This window comes from Pezoporus wallicus, unplaced genomic scaffold (assembly GCF_028554395.1).
Source record: "Pezoporus wallicus isolate ANWC-B61680 ecotype Strahan unplaced genomic scaffold, APGP_CSIRO_Pwel_v1 contig_818, whole genome shotgun sequence".
NCBI lineage: Eukaryota > Metazoa > Chordata > Aves > Psittaciformes > Psittacidae > Pezoporus > Pezoporus wallicus.
The window spans coordinates 5,201,076-5,225,720 of record NW_026636248.1 but is presented as its reverse complement, the minus strand read 5'-3'; the positions used below and the strand labels follow the sequence as shown (position 1 = coordinate 5,225,720).

At 38.0% G+C, this 24,645-nt stretch overlaps 1 protein-coding gene across 1 annotated transcript; it reads right to left on the bottom strand.

The window, feature by feature from the left end:
• Positions 1–1,312: 1,312 nt before the first annotated feature.
• KDSR (3-ketodihydrosphingosine reductase) lies at positions 1,313–24,393 on the bottom strand. The gene is made up of 10 exons (XM_057399385.1): positions 24,206–24,393; positions 18,493–18,582; positions 17,320–17,376; positions 13,137–13,202; positions 12,897–12,992; positions 11,615–11,806; positions 9,703–9,786; positions 6,948–7,031; positions 5,017–5,118; positions 1,313–4,673 (listed from the first exon to the last, which is right to left on the bottom strand). Exons 1-10 carry the CDS (start codon positions 24,311–24,313, stop codon positions 4,554–4,556), a joined length of 999 nt encoding a protein of 332 aa, XP_057255368.1. The 5' UTR covers positions 24,314–24,393; the 3' UTR covers positions 1,313–4,553.
• Positions 24,394–24,645: the final 252 nt, after the last annotated feature.

Sequence of the window (24,645 nt, the reverse complement as noted above, 5' to 3'; positions counted from 1 at the left end):
TTTATGAAATGCTTCCCCCCTTTCAAATTAGATGTGCATCTTTGGGGGGTTTTAATAAAAGTATTTGCACTTTCCACTTCCTTCAATGCAAGTTTCTGTCCAAAAGCTTAACAGCATTACTTGCCCCCACTGCAGAGCACCTCCACCACCATCAAAAGATTAGTCCGGCCACCTTTTTCACCAATTTGGTGCAGCGAGGTTGAAAGCAAGCTAAAAAAGGGGATATGAGGTGTGGCCAGACGGACACCTCACTTAAAGGCCTCTGGCTCTCCTGAGAGTCTCCCCCCAGTGACAGAGGAAAGGAAATGACTTCATGAGGTTTTACTACCAGCTTTGATAGTCACACATCCCCCCCCCCCAGCACTTCAGTGTGCTTGGTACTGGCTGGGCAGGGGGCAAAAAGAAAAAAAAAAGGAGCTCCCAGGTAATTCAGCATTGTAGCCGAAATCCGATTACAAAGAGGAATGAAGAGCAATCTGCTCTGGCCTGCTGCTTCTACTGAAAAGGAAAAATCAGCAGCTCCAGTTTCAACGTAGCTTTCTTCTATTTCAAAACATTTATTCTCCAGCATTCCAAGATTAACATCAGCCCCTCAGCTTTAAAACACATTTTAGATAGCACATACTTTCCTCAATCCGTCTTTGATTCTGTCTGACAAGTCAACAAGAATGCCTAAGAGAATTTTTTCTGGATTTACTCTGAGAGGAAATACCTTAAGGCTATCTTTCCCCTACTATTATCCTGGAACTAGCTATCTACTTCAGCCCTCCTGCCACAGAGCTGAAACATAATACAGTAATTCTCTAGGCAGCTGCATGCTCAGCACTGGTACAGAAAGACAGTTACCCATAACTATTATTTCTAGTGTTTTCTGCTAGGAAGAATGACATCTTTTGGCTCACCAGGATCCACAAGCACATGCAGAGAGCACAATCACTAGTTATGTGCTGGCAGCACCCCCTGCAATAATGGCAGATTCTGCCAATTTAATCCCACTTTTATCATGGTTTCATGACACAGGGTCTGCTGGCAAAATTCAGTTGAACTCCTTATGCATTTCATCTGCTGTACACCTCTGTCCTGAACTGCTAAAATGAAGGGATATATTGCCCCCTCTGCTGTCCCACAAAATTAAGAAGATCCTGCTGAACTAATCCCAGATTTAAATAAAAAAAACAAAAACAAAACCCCCAAACAAAAACAAAACCAAAAATTGAGCCCAAAACAAAACGAACAAAAAAACTGCACCAAACCCTGCAAATGCATTTATCCATCGCTCTTCATCCCCTCAAAGAACTCAGAAGTTACAGGCTTTGTTGATTCTCCATTTATTTCAAGAAATATAAAATATGAAAACTAGTTTACAGTTCTGGCACAAAAATGATGAAGCAATAAGCACAAAGATTCTTTTTACAAATAATGCTATATACTTTTACCATTTAAAAGTGCCTAGAGTTCTTCACAGCAAATAAAGTTTATTTACCTATATCTTTATTTCTTAGTAAAATATTAGATCTATTCAAATTGCACAAGAACACCTTGGTGAAATAAACTATATGTAAAGTTACAATGAATCTGTATTTTAAAGCAGACAGTCATTAGAAACTACATGGAATGGAAAAGACTGTAAAAAAGCCTAAATTGAATCTAAGAGACTGACCAAAAAAACAAGAGACAAGACAGTGACTGATATGGCACAAGTGATTAAATTACTGACAATGTGACAAAAAGTAATAAAGCCTATTTGAAGTTTTTCACGGATCTAATACATTGCTAAGACATTTCAACGCAGAGGTTTCATAACATTTAAACTGGCAAAATAGTTTTTCAGCTGCTAAACATTTTTCCACAAGGTTACAAGGCATCTCCTTCACTTAATATTGGACCTTAAAATGAGTATATTGATAAAGAATGTGCATAAGAAAACAAAATTTACACCAAAGGTTGTTGTTGACAATTTACTATGTTTTGACAAGAAAACAGTTGAAAAGTTTATCAGTTAAAATTAACTGCATTAACTTGCAACAGCAGAAACTAGAACATTTTAAAAGATTATTCTTCACTTGTTCCTTCAAAAACTTGCCTTGTTCCAATTTGCGCAGTTGCTGAGGGGTTCAACCTACAGTTTTACTGTCAATACAACCACTTAACACTATGCAAGATCAGATGTGAGCTAAAGTGTCTATAGATCAGGGCCATAATTTTCCCACAGAATTCTTATTCCTCCTTCACAGAGACTTGAGCTGAAATTTTATTAGTCATGACTTGGGGGACTCTCTGGTCAAAAAATGGTGACTAGTGATGTCCAACCCAAAATATTTTAAAGAGGCCCAGCTGCCATAGCGTCTTGTGTGTGCTCCGACCTTCTGGATTATGTTTCTTAAATGCAAACTCTTTAACACTCCAAGCTGAAGATCCAAACATTCAAGTATCCAAAGTCTTACTGGTTATAAGTCTTGACCTTCAAGCTTGTGTTGCTGTCAAGTAATTTATGTAACCATTTCTTTCAAATTACAGCACAACTGGTTTACCCATCTTGGTATCGCATGCAGATCATCAAAGAATATTTGATTTTCATCAAAATAAGAATTAACACAAGTAATAGGGTCCAGATAGCATTGGTCTGTTGCTTTAAGAAACACAGCAATGTTGACAATGGATGTGTGATAAATGCTCCATTATGTCATTCACATTAAGCAGCACAGGAAACATATGCACACTAGATTTCTTTGTATTGAAGCCCAGCTGTTTCAAAGTGCAGGAATATGCCCTATTCTCAGAACCAGTATAACACAGGCATGCACAGCTTCACATATCTGAACAAAATCAAGAGGCAGGACCTAAAACATCGTCTTTGTGATTAATTCAACAATGCCTCAACTGAAGTCTAACCACTTAAAATGAGAGTGCCAATGTGACCCTCCCCCAAAAATACATTTGTAAACCAGGTATTAAAGCAAGTTTGGTCTATGTGAAGAAAAACTGAAAAGTGATCAACCAAATTCAAAGACAGAAAATAAAGAGCCTCAATAAATTACATATTAAAGGTTTTCCACTTAACCAACTATTATTTTTCATCTCAGCTCGAGTAACACTTCTGAAGAAGGTTAGCGAATATCTTAACAAAAGCAAACAATTTTTCCCATTTGGTTGTTAAATACTACTTTCAAGTAAGTGAAAGTGCCCAGTTTTATGAGTAATTTTAGATTGAGTACTGACTGAAAATGAAAAATATGACATTGAAAGCACAGCAGTGCTAACAAATACAAAATATGCAGCTTTTGAAAGAAAAGCAGCTCACAAGGCACTTGCTACAGTGGTCCATTAAATAAACAGTATGTGTAGTGCACCCTTAAAACATCATTGTTATGCATCAAGTTTCTTCAGTGTTAAGATTTATTAGAAACAACTACGGGGTTCTGTGTATTCTGAAGCAGTTACTGAGCAGCTTTGTTTCATATACTGTAAATGAAACAAACTAGAACTGAGGCATAGAAGGAGAGTATTTTACATGATTTCTTGCTATGCAAAAGTTTTTCCATGCAATGACAAAATTAATGTGGAATGCCGTTCTGATACACAGCCCTCCCCCTCCGCCCCAAAGCTACATTCCTGCTACTGGAAGAGCCTGGCATTTTAATTACAATTGAATCTATCATCAACTACTAGTTTGGCTCATCATTTGCAGCTTTGAAAAATAATGTGCGTAACAGTAGCACTACGCTACTTTCCTTTCCAGAGCAAAAACTGGCAGATAGGAAAGTACAGATAAATATCTGTAAAAATTGTACATTATTTCAATGGCTTAAAATGCTGAAAGTCATAATCAACACACTTGATACTGGTTTGATTTTTTTTTGTTCACAACATACATCAAAGGCCAGAGTAGTTACAGACCCGACCACATCTCCTAGCATTCTCTGTGGGAACGGGTTCTTCATCTCCCTTTAGAAAGTATGCATATATTAAACCATACTTTTTAATTACTCCCAGACTGAGAAAGCTTGGATCATACAAATGTTTCTGGCATTTTAAGGTTTCCACAGTTGCATGTTGAACAGAATAAGGAAAGCTGTCATTGACAGAAGGACCTGTAGACTGGCCAAAGGAAAAGTTAACATTCTAAATTAAAAACAGTCCCAGAACATTAGCAAAAGGTACCAACTTGCTCAGGGGACTTCAATCTAACTTCAGCCCAGTCTGTCATGGTACTTATTTTGTCCATAAACACCAAAGTGAGAAAACTTAAGCATCTGTCCAGAATTACCGCACACAGTACGTTCTGAAATTCTATTCTGCAGAATCACAAGTTTCCCAGATTCTCTCCATCTCAGATCACTCCAAAAAAATAATCTAATCCTCATTCACACTTTTGCATAGTTTGGCATTTTCTGGAGTTGTACTTCTGTTTTCTTTCATAGTTTTTGAGGGGACTCATCTGTCGCATATGCAATTACTTCCAGTCTAAATCCTTCAGGAGAAAAACTGAGTCCCACTTAAGCAGCAAGCTGTCCAGAACTGTTTGACATTCTTCTTTCAATTCAAAGTAAAGATTACTCAGTTTTATCTGCACTTTCAGATTTTTCCCTTTGCATCATGCAGCGACGCACTATGCTGTCAAAACTTCCTAGGTAAAATAAGCCAACGATGCGAAAAATGCCCATGCAAACAACCTAGAAACAGAGAGAAACATCTTTCAATTCATTTAAAATCCCAGATTACAATATATTTACTCATGAAATAAAAAAGTTACAGGCAAGAACATCATATAATCTCAAGAAAACAAACTCATGAAAACACTATGTAACACTTCAGGACTGCGTAGCAGGTAGCAGTCTTAGCTTTCCCAACAACTTCCTGCTTCTGCTTGAAAATACTACTTCAGTTTCCTAAATCCAAGTCTCCATGGTATTAGCAGCCATTTGATGAAAAAAAAAAAAAAAAAAATCAATGTTTGCCAATTAAAGTATTTTAAACTATAAGAAATTACGACTACGGGGCCTTCCCAAATCTTACCTGCTGAAGACCTTCAGTAATAGAAGTGACTGGTGACATTCCACTTGTCAATATAGATAGCATGTAACCATCTGATCCAACGGAGCTGTTAAAGTTCCCTTGCTGGATGGAAGGAAAACAGCAATTAAGAAAAAAAATAATTTACCCAGTTGTAGAAAATCGTGATTCGCCATATTTCAACATCTATTCTTGATGAACATAGCTGACTGATGTCACTAATAACAAATATTTTTATGTAAAAAACTATTAACACAATTAATATTAAAAAATATTTTGTGCTATACAGCAACATTTCAAAAGGCATTCACTTGAAAATGGCCAAGGAAGCTAACATCTCTTTAGAGAGAGGTGTGCTACATTATTGCAGATTTCTTTACAAGCTAGAAAGGCACTAAACTTCTTCTTGAAGCATGCTTACTGACTGAGAAAATGCACAACAGACTCCCTGGTGGTAAATGCATTTCAGAGGCAGAATTACACCCTAACTGTATCAGGTCACCAGATCACCAATCACTACAGTAACTGTAGAATAAATCAATGCCTGCCTTTTGTTAAAATTAGTTCACTGTCACATGAAATTTGGCAGGGGAGTGCATTTCAGATGCTAGGTAACAGGTACTCCATCTATGTCAGGGATTTTTACCTTGCCCTCCTCAAAACCATGAGATACACAGCCTGCTAAGGAATTCAGCCGGCAGAAGATGGGAGATAGACATAAAGTTGTTTGGTTGGGTTTTGACTACCCGTAAGGAAAACTGCAGCTCTGACAGGCTTCTCCCCTTCTTTTTCCAAGCAGACTTTATGCTGGAAAACAGACTTTCCGAAACACTGCAGGACCAAGTCTATGGAATGCGGAAGTGAAAGTAGGTGGTAGTGCTCCTGAATCAGGGTTAGGAGTAAATCTATGCTAGAGATTTGGTTATTTCCCAACACACAACCGAGAGGACCATCAGCTTCTACAGTATAGACTTCTCCGCTGATAGCTTGAGTGCATAAAGACCATGCTTGAACTAATATTTCATCCAAAGTGTTGGAAAGCATGGTGTAGAAATACCAGATGCTTAAGATTAGAGAGGAGATTAGTTTTCCTTAAGCACCAAAGCGGAATGCTATGAGAGGTAGTGCTTGCTTTTAAAACTCAACCCCCAAAACCAGACAAAATTCTGTTCTTGTGGTGCATCTGTAAAAATATTGTAAAATCTTCACAACTGAATGCCTGCTGTAAATGTAAATCATGCTGAAGATCAAGAGTATTTTGAACTGCAAAGTAATTACAGATTTTAGGATTAAATCTCAGTGCTTTAGAAGCATGAAATTTCATGTTCATTTCCATTCCATGGTGTTTATTAAGCATACAGGCATTCCATAGAACAAAACATTAAAAAAGAAATCCTCAAAAAGACAATACACTTTCAACCACTAAGAACAGCATTTTATGTATTTTAATCACCCATAAATCATATACTTAAGGCATTAAAAGCCAAAAAGGCTAGACTGCCTTCATTTTTGTAAAATTATTTTTATATGAACTCATCTTCAAGGAAAGTAAGATAGTTCAACAGGCTTTTGAGGTTAGACAAATGGTATTTCACGCATAAAAACTAACACAGTTTAGTGCTTTAAAGTCAGTCATAATCTGCCTTTGAGACATTGCATCATACTGATGCATCGTTTTGTTCTGTCTGATGTACAACTTCAGATACTTTTTAGTTCCAAGAGATTGTATAGTCATTTGTGGGCACAATAGCAGAAGAATAAAAAAAGTATACTTCCTATTCAAACTAACTGAAGAGTATAGTTTCGTGTAAAGTGATTCTGCATTTAGCTTAGCAATTGTCTCACAGCCCTGAACAAATATTACATGCATTTCTTGTCTCTCCAACGGGAGACTTTAAAAAGATAATTTCACTTTAAAAAGATAATTTACTTACAATGGCATCTTTGACTATAACTCTGGCGACTTGTTCTGCTTGACAAACAGATGAGGTTTCAGAAATCAGCTTCGTCTCTAAGGGCTTTAATAGAAAAACACCAGTGTAAGTTTGACTAACAACATACAGGATAGAAAAATATGAAGGTCAAATTTTGGTTTTGGGTCTTTTGTCATGGAGGACATCACTGTTAGCAAGTGGTATCATACTGTCACCTAAAACATTTACTTAATTATTCTCTTCATAGGTATTAGTCTATTTTTATGGAGGGAAATGCAAATTTTTTCTTGAGTATAGTACTTTTTTTTAATAGTTCATTACTAATAAAATACAAAAAAGTGCTTCCCCCCAGGTATTTTATTTTCAGTAGAAGAAATCAAAATGCTTAAACTATGTCTCCTCAGCACTTGGTATTAGTTAATTTATGGTTCTTGCCAGAAATGAAGATAGGCCTGAAATATTTTGAGATCCTAGAAAACTATTTTTTTTTTATTTTTTAAATTTCTCAAACGCCACACACTGGTAACCACCAAAATCCATCATGACATTTTTTTTCTTCACGTTTTAGAGCATTTATGCTACTTTGCCTCACTAGAAAAAAGCAATTAGGGCAACTAATTTTAGCAAGCACATTTTTTTTTCCCCACAAAAACAAAAAGCAAAATAAAAACAAAGAAAAAAAACATTAAAAAAACCCCAAAACAAACAACAACAAACCATAACCAAACAAGAAAGTCTGGTCTGTTACAAAAACAAACAGCAAAAACATGTTTTCAAGCATTTACAAGCATGTTTGTCATTCATGTCCTTTTAACAAACCAAACAACAGTGGAGCTAACTGCACAGCAGTTATGCTCAGTATGTTGAGATAGATGGTTCTGTTGATGAATTAAAAACCAGCACCAAGTTAGGGAGAAAGGAGTACTTGGTCAACACAAGTTGACTTGTAATGGCTAACTCTGTTACATCTAGTAACAAAATTTAATTAAAGCATTCAAGCCTAGTCAAATGCTGTGACTAGTTTAATCCTGAGATCAATACTTTAATAAAAAAAGCACTTCTAGGGAAGAGCTGAGCAACTACTGGTTCCTCTCTCATTATCAATAAAAATTACTACAGAAATTAGATTTCACAGAAACAGGCCTATTTCCAAATACCTGTACAATTACAAATTCTGATTTCACACACCAGGCTCACTCAAAACTTTTTTTTTCCAGTGTGTGTATTTTAAGAGGGGGCAGAGAGGAGAATCAGTGTTTTTGCCAGCAGAAGTCACAAACACTTTTCACACACTTTCCTACAGTGATATGGCTTACACCATCAGATCTTCATTTCATAACCCTTATGTACCTTTGAGCTTACTGGCCAGTATCAAACACAGGAAAACTGTACCCCAGTTCCTAACATCTTCCCAGTTCCTTTTACTATATTCAGTGAGTACAGAGAAAAATAGTCCTAAAGAGATGCAAACTACAGAAATGTTGCAAACTAAGTAGTGTTAACTAAATGCAACAATAATAAACAAGCATCTGAACTGTCAGAGCAATGCAGTACTGCATAGATTTAAGATGCACTGTCACAACAGGAGCAAGTCACCTGAAGACTTCATGTATGCTAAAACACTGGAAAGTCTTTCATTGAAAGACAACATCTTTTTGACTAATGAGATAAATCTCACTGAATCTCTTGTAAAGAAAAATTTTGGATGAACAGTGCATTTTGCTGGTGATTATATTTTCCTGAAATAGGCTATTACAAAGGAAAACAAAAACCCAGAGAATATGCAAGCTATACAAGTATTTGCAGATGTCTAATTCTGGCGCTTTTTGTTCCATAATACAGAATACCTGTATCAAGAATGATGGAGGTAAGAAGAGTGTTATATCATCCCTACTGACTCCTACACAAAGGGCAAAAGACAAAATGGGATTCAACCCCAATTTCCTATTATACATGAAGAGGCATCTTGAAAAGGCTGATCTCCTTAAATATCAGGTTTCCGGTTCACAGTATGCAAATAAAAAAGAAGATACATTTTTCTCTGGTTACCTGATACTTCAGTCTGAACAGGAGGCCTGAATGTAGTTTTTGGAACTGTGGGTCATGTGCAGGGACATGTCACATGATGAGAAGCAACTAAATTTGCTAAAGTCAAAACTTTCAAGGTAAGCCCAATAGAAAAGACCTTACTGCTGACACACTCTTCTGGAAAGTGCTAATGTCATTTGCACTACATAGACAAAAAGTTTACTTCCTACTTTAATGCTAGTCAACAGTCACTACTGAATTGTGTCATTACATATATTCATAAAGCATGGACAGTTTGTAGACTTTACTGAAGGATCTGAAGTTTATATTTATCCATCACATCTACCAGAACAACTGCATATTATCAGACACAACACAGGGATATTATTTTTGGCTTGTTAGCTATGATATCAAAACAAATAGTGGTTTCACAGTTTGCTGTTCCACAACAATAATTTCATTGTGTACAGAAAGATTTTGCAGTGTTTCAGCTATTAAAAGTAGGTAATTCTTCCCTTTAAAGCCAGAACAATACGCAATATTATCCTACAAGCTATTTAACTCTGTGTAGTTAAGCTGATAAAATTTAAATCTTTAAAAGTACTTTTCAAAATGTCACCATGCACTGATTTCAAAAGTACTATAGAAGTAAATGAAATCTGAAATGCATTACTTACTACAAAGTGAAGCTTTAAAAACATTATAGTATTACTGAAGAACAATTTACCTTTGTTTTACTTTCTTCTGCAAAACCAGGTGTGTCAGTATCTGGAGGATAGGCCACCGTTACGTAGATATTATACGGTTTTACCTGCATATTACAAAGTAAATGTTATTTTAGTACTTACAGACTTTACATGTCCCTCAACTTCATTAATTTCTCTTGTACAGAAATACAGCAAGCATGAATTCAAACTGCTTCTAGGGTTGTGTATTCAGCACTTTCACAAATGAAAACACTTTTTTCAGCTTTGACAAATGAAAACACAAAACAGCAAAGATTTTTGGTTGTGTTGTTTTTTTTAATAAAAATACTTCAGTGCTTTGCAGTTGATGTAAATCATTTGGCGAATCTGAGTGGTTTTTAAGACATTTAGGAGGAATATGAAAGTAGTTAAGTTCTGTGATTTTACCAATTTCAATTTTAAAAGGAGACTAAACCTTTGCCCCAACATGCATAACCACGAGGCCAAAAAGGCTTTCACTGAGGCTTATTAGCATGCTTTTTTGCTGTTGTTGATGTCAATGTACTTTCACTGCTGGATGGATGAGGGCAAAGTAACAAAAATGTAAAAGGAAAATTTGGTATCTTTAGGATGTATACTCAAGTCACAAGGCTTTTCAACCCATGGTATAAACTTGCAAGGGCTCAAAGTCTAAGGATACAGAAGGAAAAAAAATGCAGAAAATGAGAGGAAAAAACGTAAGGTCTCATGTCAAGGATTGCATTTAGTTATGTATTTGTATGTATGTGTCAAAGAATTACATCACTTACAGCGCTACTATTCAGAAACTGCAACAATGCAAATCTGTATTCCAATACAAATAAAGAAGCTTTTATATTCAGAGGGCTAAGATAAAACAAAACATTGTATACAGCTAAGCATTTTAATTTATATTATGAAACATTCTATATTGAAAACACTTACTGAAATACTACACCACAGGTCCATAAACACTCTAATTTTAGTTTTGTGTAAGTTAGTATTCACAAAAATATCTGTCACCAGTCCAAAGGACCCTGCAGTCATGTTGTTCTATTTGGCAGGCCAGCAGTGATTAGAGACAGTTTCACCTATTATCCTATCTATTCAGGATCACGGGATACAGCTATATTGAACAGAACAGGATAACAACAGGGACTATGCAAGGGTCTAGAACCAAACACCAGCACTTAATATCTGAACAATTAACAACCAAAAAAATATATCTTCCTAAAAGGAGAATAAGGGAAGTAATTTTCAAATTAATTTTACCTGTCTTACTACAATGTACTTACCAACCTTCTTCCACTGAATAATTAAAAAAACGTGTTTGGTTGGTTTTTAGTCTTGACTTAAGCATAAGCTTAGATTACTACATTATAAAAAGCTCACACATACCAAAATTGAGAAGGGTGAACCACTGTCAATACTGTTGTGGTTTTTTTTTTTTCTTTTCGTGGATAACCCACAAATTCTAGCTTGCAAGTTCTACTGCTTCATAGGGTTCACATACCACTTACCATGGCCTCATAAACAGGCTGGGAATCACTGGCTTGCCCCACAGGCATCTATGGGATTTTCAGTATCATTCTGCACTTAGAGCCTTGAAAAAGACTTTTACTCAAAAGATTTAAAACAAGTCCTTTAGTTAAAATAAAAGATTAAAAAAATGCCTGCACATGTGGTCACCTTCAGTTCTAGGAATGGATTCAATCTATTCCCTCTTACGTAACTGAAATCAGCTTAGCTTCTGCAACCCCATGCAGAGCAATAGGACTGTACTATTGCCAAAAAAAAGGGGCCAACATAGCAGACAGACAGACAGACAGAGCTGCTCAAGACAGAGACCTATTTAGATGAAAACATGCTGTGCTGCTAGTTGAAAGAAAAATAAATTGTTTACAATCTAAAATACTGAAATTATTTCACACGTACCTCCATTTGCAGGGCTTCAGCCAACCCTCGAAGAGCAAACTTTGTTGGAGAATAAGCTGTATAACCAAAGAGGCCTAATTGCCCAGCCTGAGATGATACAAACACAATCCTCCCCATTCTTCGTTCCTTCATGGTAGCAATTACTGCTCGACTCGGGTAAACGCTACCCAGATAATTGACTGCCATTAATCTCTGTACAAACGATATTAATAGGGTATTTGAGCCACAGATTCAGAATTCTTCAGCTGTTTGGTGTTATTTATCAAAACTCCTTATTTCAGTTGGCTTTAATAATGAGGTTCACTAGATTCGTTGTTCTATCAGCTACCAAAAGAAACTGTTTTACACCTAAAAATCTTACTTCAAGCCAAAAGAAACCCAGTCTATCAACGTCTTAATAGTATCCAGGATACTGATAATACTCTGAACCATATGGCCTTCAAGAAAAAAAGAATATTTGAGGGAAAATCTAACCTAAACAATGTCCAGGAAACAATCCACTTACACATGATATATGAAAACATACTGAAATAAAAGTTTAAAGAGCTTTCCAAAACAAGAAAAATTCTAGCATTTATGCATTTCAGAGATTTTAATCTTTGGCAGGATAAGTGGAAGTATTTAATTTTCACTCTTAGAAGACCTAAACCATAATTGATAGCCTATATCAAACAACAGAATGGATTATTCAAATTAATTGTAAAATTATTCCTGTTTAGTATTTTCAGATTATTCAGCATTATTTGTAGATGACCCAGGGCCTGAGAGCTGCGAGTATAAAGTAACCAACATGCAGGGATTTGAGGTGAAGTTTTTTTTGGTCTTTTAATCAGACCAGCAGCTTTTTAATCTGCAAAGAAATTGTGCACCTCACAACTGAACACTGATAACAGCTGAATTTTTCTTAAACATGTTAAAAATATGTAATAAAAAAAAAAATTCTTCATCAGAAAAAAAAGTGAGACCATATGAAATTCAGCGACATTCACAATACATTAAACTATAAAATACATGCCAGGCCTTGTGCCATCTTGAAGTCTGACACTACCCTGGAGGGAGAATTCACTGTTCTGCCCTACCAATGGACCACTAGTTAGGTGAGAAATTAGAGGCGATCCTCACAAATCAGAGGCAATCCTCACAGATCTAATTCTGGCAGCTACCACAGATCAAGTGTGTCACTATTCTTAAAAAGCCCGCAAAGACACAGGAATGCAAGCTAATTGTTAGAATGGTTGAAAAAGAAATCATATGATAAAATAAAAAAAGCATGCTCACTCACTTCAAAACAATTCACTTCAATATCCTCAAATTTTCCTGTAATTGATGTTCCTGCACAGTTTACAAGCATGTCAACTGGTCCAAGCTTCTCCTGAGCCTGAAAGAAGGGAAAGAGGTTAAAATCTTTAGGATGAAAATCTTTCCTTTACTACAGTATCATGATAAGAAACTATTTCCATTAGAAATACATTACACAGAGATAAGCTTCTTAAGATATATAAGCGAATCAGTACTTCCTCACCTGTTTTAGAACATTCTCCACCTGTTCATAGTCTTTAGATACATCGACAGAAATACAGAGTACTACCTGGAAAAAGAAAATGAAAGAATGTTTTAACAACACAGTAAGTCCTGTAACCATTGACTCCAAGCCTTTCAAAATTAAACAAAACCCAATGACATATCTTTTCCAGATAAAAACAAACAAAAAAAAACAACCAAGAAGTCTTTTTGATAGGACAGTTTATACTTCTCCCACACTGGAGAACACAATGCCTGCCCCCTCATACATACACATTCTAGTATAATAAATACTATATTAAGAATACAAAAGCACTTCAGGATCTTCAAAGCAGCTATACTTGCACAAGATATCATTTCTACTTTACTGTATTAAAAGTAAAGTAGAAAATAACACTAGGACTTGAGTTATTTACATAAAGCTTAGTAAAAACTATTCGAACCAAAGCAGACAAAATTTCGCAGTGCTACATTTAACTTTCAGCAGCATTAAACACAAGTCAAGCCATTTGTGTGCCCTAGCCTATCTTTAAGAACAAACATTTTTTTCCACATCCTAGAAAGGCATGGCTGCAGAGTGTTACTGTGAAAACTACAGCATCAACACTGGAAAAAAAAAAACAAAAAAACACAACAACAACAACAACAACAAAAAAAAACAACCCAACAAACTTTTCCAAAATTTATAAAGCACGTGTTAAAAGCCTGATAACTTCAGTACTGACAATGCACGCTATCCGTTTTTTTTCATCATGTCTTTATTTTTGTAGTAGTAAACTTAGTTGCACACTGTTTAATTGGGAGATGTCAAGGACAAAACTAAAATAAAATTCTATGAGAAACTGGCTAGTTGCAATGTTGTATTACCTAAAAAGTGAAATAACATGTATATATTTACTCCTTGTCTGGGAACCAGAGACTATGGGGTTTAGTTTGGAAGCTACAAAAGACTGAAAAGAAGCATTGGCCTGAGGAGCAGGGTGGGCCAGGCAGGACAGGACAGCAAAACCAAATGACTAAATTTTATTGCAGCTAAATTTTGTTAAGCCCTGTTTTTCTTAAAGTCACTGATTACTTTCAGCAAGATGATCTCAGAATTCATGTTCGGAAACACCTTCACATCAACTTCATACAATCATATAATGGTTAGAGTTGGAAGGGATCTTTAAAGATCATGTAGTTCCACCAGCCCTGCCATGGGCAGGGCCACCTTCCACTAGATCAGGCTGCTCAAGATCCTATCCAACTTGGCTTTGAATACTTCCAGCGATGGGGCAGCCACAACTTCTCTGGGCAACCTGTAACTTCTTCACACAACTTCTTCTGGCCAAAGGAAGCACTGCCTTTGGGTTACCACTTACAAACTGCAAGATATAAATTCCAGCTTGGCCAGGTATTGACAAATAAGCTATGCTTTCTGCTGAGCAATCAGCAGAGCTTCGGGGAATTTGTCATCTTCAAAGGAAAAGCAATCTCAATAAAAGCAGGTACTCCTGTATTTTTAATCCAATTTCTATCCTTTCTGTCACTTTGGTCAATTCATTTAAACTTCATTTAAGTTTGAGGTGAAATAATCACCAGTTTGTAACAAGTATCACCATGACCACTTGCGTGGAGCACGTGGACACACACCCCCCAAAAAAGCAACTTACCACAGTATAACTAACTGCTTTGGCAGTTAGTCATTTGTCAGTCCCGCCTCTGGTCAGACTGCAACACTTCCTAGGTACATAAACAGAATCTGCTTGCCTTTCCTGCATAGCAGGTTGGCTATTCCTGCCTCCCAGCACTGTGTGTAGTAGGACATCAGAGTAAGTTTGTGGTGTGAGTTATTGCGTGGTATACATGAATCTCACCTTAGGGCATTTATTCCATTTTGGAAACATTGTTTTACAGAAGTTTAAGAACACAATGCCATTTGAACAGAAGTTATCTGTTATTTGGATATCTTCACAAGATCAGTGAGGAGGGTTAAAAAAATTCACAGTTCTGTACCAAAATTGAAGCAGTCGCTTAATATATCAGATTGCACAGATTCGTTATTCACACTGTGAGCACTGCATTTGGGAACTATCACAGTTTTATTTACTACTACCACATTTTACAATTTACCTCTCTGTTTGTATTATTTTACATTCTTTTTTTAACAATACACTGATTACCTTCACTGCAAAGCATGTGCTATAGATCCATGCCTAAGACATGGAACATGTTGCCAGAAATAGTCTAATATCCCCAGCCATGCTCCCCAACTTTTGTTCCAAATATTGCATGGTGGTGGATCATTAATAAAGCTTTCACAACAGAAGATCAATTCAGCTCCCAGTGAAGTAACTATTCTATATTAGGAAAGGGATAAAAAAAAACCTGCAAAAATACCTAAGGGCAAGGATTTTGTTCCATTGCACACCTATACTCTAAATAAATTGCATGAAAACGTCAAAACACTAAAATGTACGTAGATGTTCAGACCCTGGTTGTCAATGTAACCCGGTTTCATGCATACATTTGAGCTGAACAATGACAGCATATGCTCATGAAAAAGTAGTATTTACTGAGGATCTCTGCCTCTTAGTTTGACATTTAGTAAACAACAGTCTCTGTGTGCATGTTGTGTATCAGATATCTTTCTCTATGCTCTTTCAGCAATTCTTTTGTACAGCTTCTCTCACTTCAGCTACCCTTGCTTCCCAGCTTCTGATCTGCTGTACCAGTGTGAGCTCTGCCTCAGACTCCTTGCTTTTTCCAGTTCTGTTCTTTGCATTTAGACCAGGCAGGCTCCCCTGTGACATTTCCTACAATCCAACAATAACTACAGAAGAGCCAGCCCACCTATCAGTCCCACTGCTTATGCTTACTTAACCTGGGTACAAGTCTAAAGCTGACCCTGCAAAAGCAGTCCTGCTCAGTCCACACTGCAGCCTGCTCAACCCTGAAGGTACTTTTTGGAGACTTTAACTGAACCTCTTAGGAACACGCACCAAGTAATACTCTTTTAAAAAGTCTGCATCTATCAAGCTTGGACAGATTTCAACAAGAACATCCTGACACAGTGTTTGACAAGGGATTAACTTTAATGCTACATTTGGGAAACTGCTAGAGCAGCTAAAAGAAAACAGTTATTAGGATTTATTTTCATAATTGGGCAAAACACAGCTTCTCCTCACCTCAAATGGCTCAGTTTTTCAAATACCTGATCTGAATAAGGCAGCATGCACAGAAAAAAAAAAAATCAGCTTGGGCCATTTGACAAAAAAAAAAAAAGAAAAAAAAAGACAGAATCTTACATTCTAAATTGAGGTATCAGCTAGCTAGTATTGTCTCCAAATATTTGGCTTTTTCCATTGCTGCTTTTCAACAAAACATGCAGCTTATCAATTCAAATCCTTTTCTGCAGACACATAAATTGTTCGTATTTGTAACCATGAAAGTGACAAAAAGGTTCTGGAACATGAGAAAGGAGAAGTCAAATACATTAACAGTCTCAATACTGTTTCACCTCTCCCCTTGGTTATTAGTACTGAAAAAAAATAATTTTAGCATATCATCTTGAAGTCACACATTTTGAATGTAGCAAGCTTACCTATTCTAAGCTAGTACCTCTGCAACCTCTATAACAGCGCCTTTATGCATGAACGCACTACCTACTCACTAAGGCAGCTTCAGTGTTCAGAAGTTTCAAAACTTCACAAATTTAACCTGTGTATCTGTTACAATTCTTTGCCAGGAAAAACAATGTATGATGAAGTGAACTAAACCTGGAATCAAGTACCTTAACTTCTTTCCCAAGACAATTGCTTTATTTTTGAATTGCAAAAAGCAAGAGATCTTGAGAGGAAAAAAAAAGAAAAAAAAAAGAAAAAAAAATTGGTTCTTCCACTTCATCTTGAAGCATACAAGTACTTATTGAGTGACGGTAAATTGCAACTATCCAAAAAAGCATACTACACCCACCGCTGAAGACATCAATCTTTCTCTACGAAAATCAGGCTAATGCACTAGCAAGGCAGTATCAAATGCAGCAGAGTTCAGAATATCTCACGTAAGCATACTTTTCAATACAAATACTGAGTGCTCGCTTGTGTTTGTTGAACAGCTTTGTTTTAAAGACAGGACTAGTAAACTACATTGTAGTAATTGAATTAAACAAAACACACAACACTGACTGTTAGCAGTGATCTTACCTGCTTGTCATTAACAGAATACTTTTCTATTTCCTTCTTTGTCTGCAGCAGCTTGTTCTGAAATGGACACAAGAACACTGCAGTTCTGAGAGCAGCATTAGTCTCTAGTATCTCAATAAGGCTTAGAAATAAACCCTAAGCCCCAAAGAGTTATCTGTAACTAGTTGTAACACCTTATTATTGTAATTTTACAGATTTATAAATATATTACGAATACACAAAATCCATAAAACTACCAGAACTCACTTTTCTGGTTTTCACTTCTTCTAATGCCAGTAACAATGCCTATAATAGATACAATGCTTTTGTTTCATGCAACTACACAGAGCAGCTAAGACTGTAGATACTAATTCTTCATCTGTATTTCGGTTCTATTTTATATTTGTGTAATATTATATAAACTGTTCTGAAGTATAATCACTGTCACAGAATTATAATAACAGAAATTAACTAAAATTTGGTAAATTCAAGCTGTCATACTCCTTAAAAAAAAAATTGTGTTCATTCTGGATGCATTCAAGAGTAAGCAAAGTAAGTTCTCAAATTAAAGAAAATTATCAAAAACAGCTGGGACTGAGCCCCCCACGTTAAGTGCTTTTATTTCCTGAATAATTATGTTTTTCTCTACAAATAAAATAAAAACCCATTATGAAAACGGTCATTCCAACTAAATTTAGAATACTTATCAGCAAAAAAACCCAAACCAAACAAATATAAAACAACCCTTTTTCTTCCAACACTGTCTTGATGAACAGTTTTTCACTAGTTAAAAGTTTGATATAATGCTGATTAGACACCAAAATATTCAGTGAATTCTAAGAATTGTAATTAAACCCCAGTTGTCACTTACTGTAGGATAATTCTATGGTTTTAAAGACTATGGGGTTTTTCCTGCTTTTGTCCTCTGCTACAGATCTAGACAGTAAAATAATTAATACCATTAACAGAAGTGGTAACACTGGCAGAGTTTTAAGACAAGCTAATTCCATGTTGAGCTACACTCCTCAAAAAGGCAGCCACCTCTGCTATTCAAATGCATTAATTTGAAATGCTTAAGATCCCCTTAAAATATACACTGAAGAACGTATGAATAATTATACATGCTAAAATTCTTCTCCACCTGCATGGATTTTGTGAAGAGAGTTTAGCCAGTAAAAATAAACATATACTTACCTCATCCCGTGCAATCAGTGTTATGAAAGCACCTTGCTTATAACATTCAATAGCAATACATTTTCCAATTCCACTGGAGCCTCCAGTTACCTAAAAGTTATTTGAAAATGGCAGTGTTAGTCCACTACCCTCACACCTTCCCCCACATGATGAGTCAAATTAAATCAAAATTCTAAAAAGATACTGAGATTAAAATATCACTCAATGAGGTGTGAGTACAGAAGCTACACTAAAGTTAACGTACTGATTGAGTATGAATGAAAAATAAGATCTGAGCGGATCAATGAGCATTTGCTTCTACCCCAAAACCAATTTTACTTCAGTGGTATTTTTTGCTCATTTCTTACCTCAAGCACATTTAGACCTGCACCCACATGGGCTCTCTCACATGCTTTTGACTAAGTCCTAAATGTTATTTTTAAAAGCAGAAGTAGTTACAAGTTTGAAATCACTATTCATGTTAGACATAATGATATAATTACATACTGCCCCTCCATACCTGGTCACTGTAGAAATTATTTGTAAAATTAACAATTACAGATTGTCTGCTTAAGATATCTTGCCTGCTTAAGATATCATCATGTAAACATAAACAGAAAACAGCTTCTTTCCTATTAAAATGAAACCCATTAATTCAACACTTGGTCCTCTGTAGAGTATTTCTGAGTCCCCCAGTCTGGACTTCGAATTGTTCATGCCATCCCACTATTCCAGTTTTGTGGGGATGCCAGCACCTAAACTTCCATTACCTTTTCTTCTTCCTCTAAACTGTAATACTGAGTAAACCTCTACACAAACAGGAAATTAATAGTTTGTTTATAGAAAAATGCAGGGTGATGCATCACATGTTGCAGGATACGCTGCCAAATGTTACTTATATACAGGTTAAAGTCACCTTAACACCTCTGTCATTACTCTCAATAAACCTACTTACAAACTCCATGGGGAACAAGGTGTAGCCGACAATCCTGATGCCTCTTTTTAGTAAGATAAAAATGTCTGTCTGACACTACTTTTATACGATTCGTTCATTTAAGCCAAGTCTCAGTCTGCATGTACGTTTGACCCTTAAGTAAACACAGGTATCTTCCTAACATACCCAAATCATTTGAATTTTCTTTTAACAGCATATTAAGAGACTATAATCAGCAAGACATTGAAGAAAATGCCTAGAAGCACTTATTGTGAAAAAAAATCTGTTGATGAAGTGAGTTCTGAAATACAAATTTCCTAATACACAGAAAAATATTTTGATTGCTCTGGAAATTATAATTTTTTATTCTTTATCACATTTCAGAGTACTTCAGAGAAGGTAAAGTATCACCTCCATTTTAAGTATGAGAAAATGAAGGCATTGAGTTAATTAGTGTCAAAGCAAAGATCCTCAATCTCTTAACTACATGCCCTATCAAAAGCCTTGTGTTTGCTCTTCATCTGCCAATGCCTCTGGTTTCAGAGATGCATTATCCTTAAAATTCTTTCCACTCCTTGAAGCAGTAAAGTCAGAAGAGTCAGAAGTACATTCCCATGAGTCACTAAATTCTTTCATACGAGTATTTTATCACTAACCTTCAAAAATAGTTTAGCGTAAATTGAATAATCCCAGCAAAGGTTTATAACATGGACCATGGCTTCTGACTGGCTTGTCTGCAGTCACAAATGGGCCAAGAATGGGTGATGCACTCACAAAGATTAATTTCAACTCTTAAGGCTTTCTCTATTATTAGAGATAGCTGCTTCAGATTAGCTTCACACTGCACAAACCTTTGAGGATGATTCCAAGACGCATGTCTAGAAACGTGAAACCTGGTCTGTGGTGTTCTGAACCAAGGATGACTGCTTTCAAAGTAAATGATGTCAGTGAGAGTGTTAGGTTAATGATCTGGGACTTTGGCAGAACCCCATTTAATGTTTTATGATGGAAAGAAGTTAAACATTTTAAGGTACTTGCAAAATAGGTTGCAAGATTTCAGTCCGTCTCTGAAAAAAGACTCAGTTTGATACATTCAGCCATGTGACAGTTACACAGCACTCGTGAGCTGCTTCTACTGAGTTTCAACAGTAGCAGGTACACCAGCATATAAACTAATCACTGTGCATGGAAAACTGCTCCAATTTCGAATTTTGGCATATAGCACTGAGAGACAGCTGCTTACTAGCTGCACATACTGCCGAGTATCATGAACAGGTCAACTACACCGTACAGAAACTAGAGGAATTATTTGAAGGTGAAGGTACTGGCACCAAGCCTCTGGCTTCTCAAACAATGCTAATTCCATTTCAGAAAGACAAGGTCTGAAGTCAAGCAAGAAATGGAAAAAGGAAGTTTTCATTCACAGTCACACCCAAGAACACTGGATAGGGATCGTGTCAGATAGGTCAATGACAAAAGGCAATATCGATTAGCTGAGAACTTTAGCATTTAGGTGGGAAGCAGTTACTAATATGTGGGAGGTTAGCTTTCATGGTGACTGCTCCTGAAACAGCAAAAAAAAAAAAAAATCCGTATCGCTAGTGAAAACTGCTCTGTGCTACAATGAAGTTAGCCTAAGCAAAGCTATGAAGTCTGTTAGGTATGTAACTTACTAATGTAGATGCTCAGAATTAAAAGACCACCACCCATCCACCACATTAAACAAGACATTATTACAGTTACCTCACCTTTGTGGCCAATAGCTCTACAGTGCTACTGCATTTCATTAGGTCCAGACATTGGAAAAACGGGTCAGTACCAATTCAATTTCACTGTAACCCAGCCCCAGGAGTCAACAAATGTCGTATCTGGTCATAGGGAACTCAATACACAGACTAATTTCTGAACAGGAAGGGAGAATTAAATCCAATATTAATTCAGATGGTCAGACTGCAATACTACCAGCCCTTGAGCAGCATTATTGAGCTGTTTCTGTGTTTGAGAAGAACAGGTGCCAAATTAGCTCCTCCAAAAAGGCTGACTCCAACTTCTGTAGCTGGAATCCTTAATAACAGAGTTCAGCTTCTAAGGATCACAGGGATCATAAGACTTATTTCCCCCCTGATAAATGCAAATGCTGGGGTGAGGTACAGAGAACTGCTGTGTGCTTGACCTGAAACCCTGGTGAAAACTCTGGTGAAACCCCTCCTGAAGTTCTGCATTCAGCTCTGGGGCCCTCAACACAAGAGGGACGTAGACCTGCTCAAGTGAGTCCAGAGGAGGCCACAAAGATGATCAGAGGGCTACAGCACCTCTCCTGTGAAGGCAGACTCAAAAGAGTTGGAGTTGTTCAGCCTGGAGACAAGGCGGCTCTGTGAGACCTTATAGCAGCCTAACAGTACCTAAAGGGGGCCTACAAGAAATCTGGAGAGAGATTTTTTACAAGGGCATGTAGGGGTAGGACAAGGAGGAATGGCTTTAAACTGAAAGAGCGTACTTTCAGTTCCATCTTTAACTGAAAGAGGACAGATTTAGATCAGATATAGGGAAGAAGCTCCTTACTGTAAGGGTGGTGATGCACTGGAACAGGCTGCTCGAAGAAGTTGTGGCTGCCCCATCTCTGTCAGTGTTCAAGGCCAGGTTGGATGGGGCTTGGAGCAACCTGTCTAGTGGAAGGTATCCCTGCCCATTGCAAGGGGTGGTGGAATTAGATGATCTTTAAGTTCCCTTTCAACCCGAACCACTCTGATGATTAAAAGAGAAAAGAATGCTGATTTGAGCTGAAAATCCAATAACTGGTACATAATAGCCTCCAAAGCTGTCCAATGACCTTCCTCCAGAAATGCAGCAGATACATTTTCAAGATACTTTCAACAAACCCCAGAAGGAAGAGTTTCTAGATAAAACTGACTTTTTCTGCTTAAAAATCCCACCAATTTATTCTAGTATACCTTGAAAAATTGTATTTATTGTGCAATGGTAATCACTGCACTCTTGAGAAGGCTTAACCAGTTAAACACACAATTTGCAGATCTTTATTCTTTATTGCAAGACTGGATTTAACTGAGGCCTAACAAAGATATTATGTTAATCTGAATCAAGTAATAACCTAAAAAGAATTTTCATATGGAGAACACAAACAGATTTTGATATTTTTCTGTGAGAAGACTTCAAAGAAGTCCTCAGATAGTGTTACAGACCTTACATCTGCTTCACCTTTGCTTTTACACAGTATTGAAGGGTTCCTCCTTAACAAGCATTACATCTGTGGGAAGAGCCATAACCAGAGAACTTCAATGCAAGCTTGGACACACCTCATACACTATATGATGCTGTAAAGCCAGTTGCAGCATCCAAGTAACACCTACTGCATAAAGCAATTTGGGAATACTGTTGCAACTTGGACAGGTCTAAATTATTCTGGGGACAGCTCCATCCTCCAAAAGGGAGCTCCAAAAATAATAACTAAAAAACCCCAACCAAACCAACAAACAAACAAAAAACAACCCCATCACCACATACCAACAAAACAAGGCACCACACAGGGATCAAAAGAAAGATACCCCAACCAACCTGGAGTAGCTGTAAATTCACCTGCACCTAAAACGCCTATCTTCTGGATCATCACAAACTCCCACTGTAATAAAGGACACCTGCAAGTGCTATTCCCCCCTTAAAATCATATTTACTCGAACAGTAGACTACAGCTTCTCTGCACAGAACATATCTTAAGGATATAACTAACGTTTAATAAGCTGATTCTAGGACCCTGATTCCTTCAATAGCTCTCCTGTGTCCAAATCCACTACTTTGTGATCCACCTGAAAGCACATGGTGGGTATAGTTTTCTTTCCCTATTGCTCCCCAAGCTACAAATCCATACAATTTCTAGTGGTGCCCTATTCATGAACTCTTTCAATAATACGTCTTTCTGAAGACTTCCTTCTAAAGCCTTACGTTTACAATCTTGACTAGTCAAAATATTGCTCATAGACATCAGTATCTACGTGCTTAAAGATGAAGAGGTGCATGAATGTCATCTAACCACTTCCTTTGTATTAGCCTTTCCATTTCCTCACATCTGACTTGGGTTTTTAGACCAAGGAAACAACAGATTCTGCCTTTGTTTATAAGCACACACCCCACTGAAATACCGTGGGAAATGGTATAAGAAAACAAAAACTCGAGATATCTGGTAACTTCGAGAGTACAAAAGGGATGTCTCAAAAAGTAAACATGAAGACTGAAGACGGTTCCCACTTCCAGTGACTCGGAAGATAACCTTAAACCAACCGAGATAGACAGCGGTTGTCAGGCTCATCAGTACAAGTCATTGCCTTATCACCCGGGACTTGCGGCTCTCATGTTTTGGTAGCTCGCGGTGCATCAAGCAACGGGCACCCCCAGCACCGACACCCTCCCACCCCCAGCACTGCCTTCGCCACCACCAGCCTGCAGGGACTGACCGTCCGCCAGCTCCCCAAGAGCCCCCACCATTCCTATGGCTGGCCGCCTTCCTCCTCTCACCCCCCAGAGCGAGTATTCCCTAACGCCGCCATACGCCCCCGCCGACATCGAGACACCCCTTCCCACAGAGCTGCGCGCCCACCTCAGAGGAAGCGGCCTCCCTCCTCCTCCCCGCCAGCCCAACGGACAAAACGGCACGGAAGCCGCCACCCTCCCCCCACCCCCCCGCCGCGGCGGGGAAGAGCGGAGTCAACGGCCAGATGCCTCAGTGCGGGGCGGAGAGGGACGGCGAGAGGGACCCGCTCCTCACGCAGCACGCCACGCCTCACTCACCACGACGTGAGCGCCAGGCAGCTTGAGAGGCTTGGGGCTGATGAGCGGCGACACCATGTACAGGAGGAGGACGAAGGCCACGATGAAAGCGGCCGCCAGGAGCAGCATGGCTCGGGCAGAGCTCGCGGAAGGGCCGGGACCAGCGAGGGGCCGGAGCCCCTCAGGCGGCGGTGGCGGCAGATGCTGCTGTGAGGCGGCCTCCAACCGCGGGGCGCCGCAGCAACCGCCAGCCTCCGCCGCGGCAGGAGCGGAGGGGCGGGGGGAGAAAACGAGAGTAGGTACTGCTACGGGGCGAACGAGACGGAGGAGGGTCCTGCCGCCGTTCCGCGACCTGATTGGCTGCTGAGGCGAGCGTTGGCCTGCGCACTCGGATTGGTCGGATTGAGGCGAGGCACGGGAAGGTGCCCGTGGATTGGCCGAGGGAGAGGATCGGGCTCGGA

Bases quoted from the DNA above. Each gene is read 5' to 3' on its own strand.
- KDSR (XM_057399385.1), bottom strand. From the start codon at position 24,313: ATGCTGCTCCTGGCGGCCGCTTTCATCGTGGCCTTCGTCCTCCTCCTG. The intron at 11,807-12,896 runs GTGAGTGAGCAT...TCGTTTGTACAG, and splicing joins TTGAAGTGAATTGTTTTGAA to AGATTAATGGCAGTCAATTA. The intron at 7,032-9,702 runs GTAAATTGTTCT...TTTCTATTAAAG, and splicing joins CAGAAGAAAGTAAAACAAAG to CCCTTAGAGACGAAGCTGAT.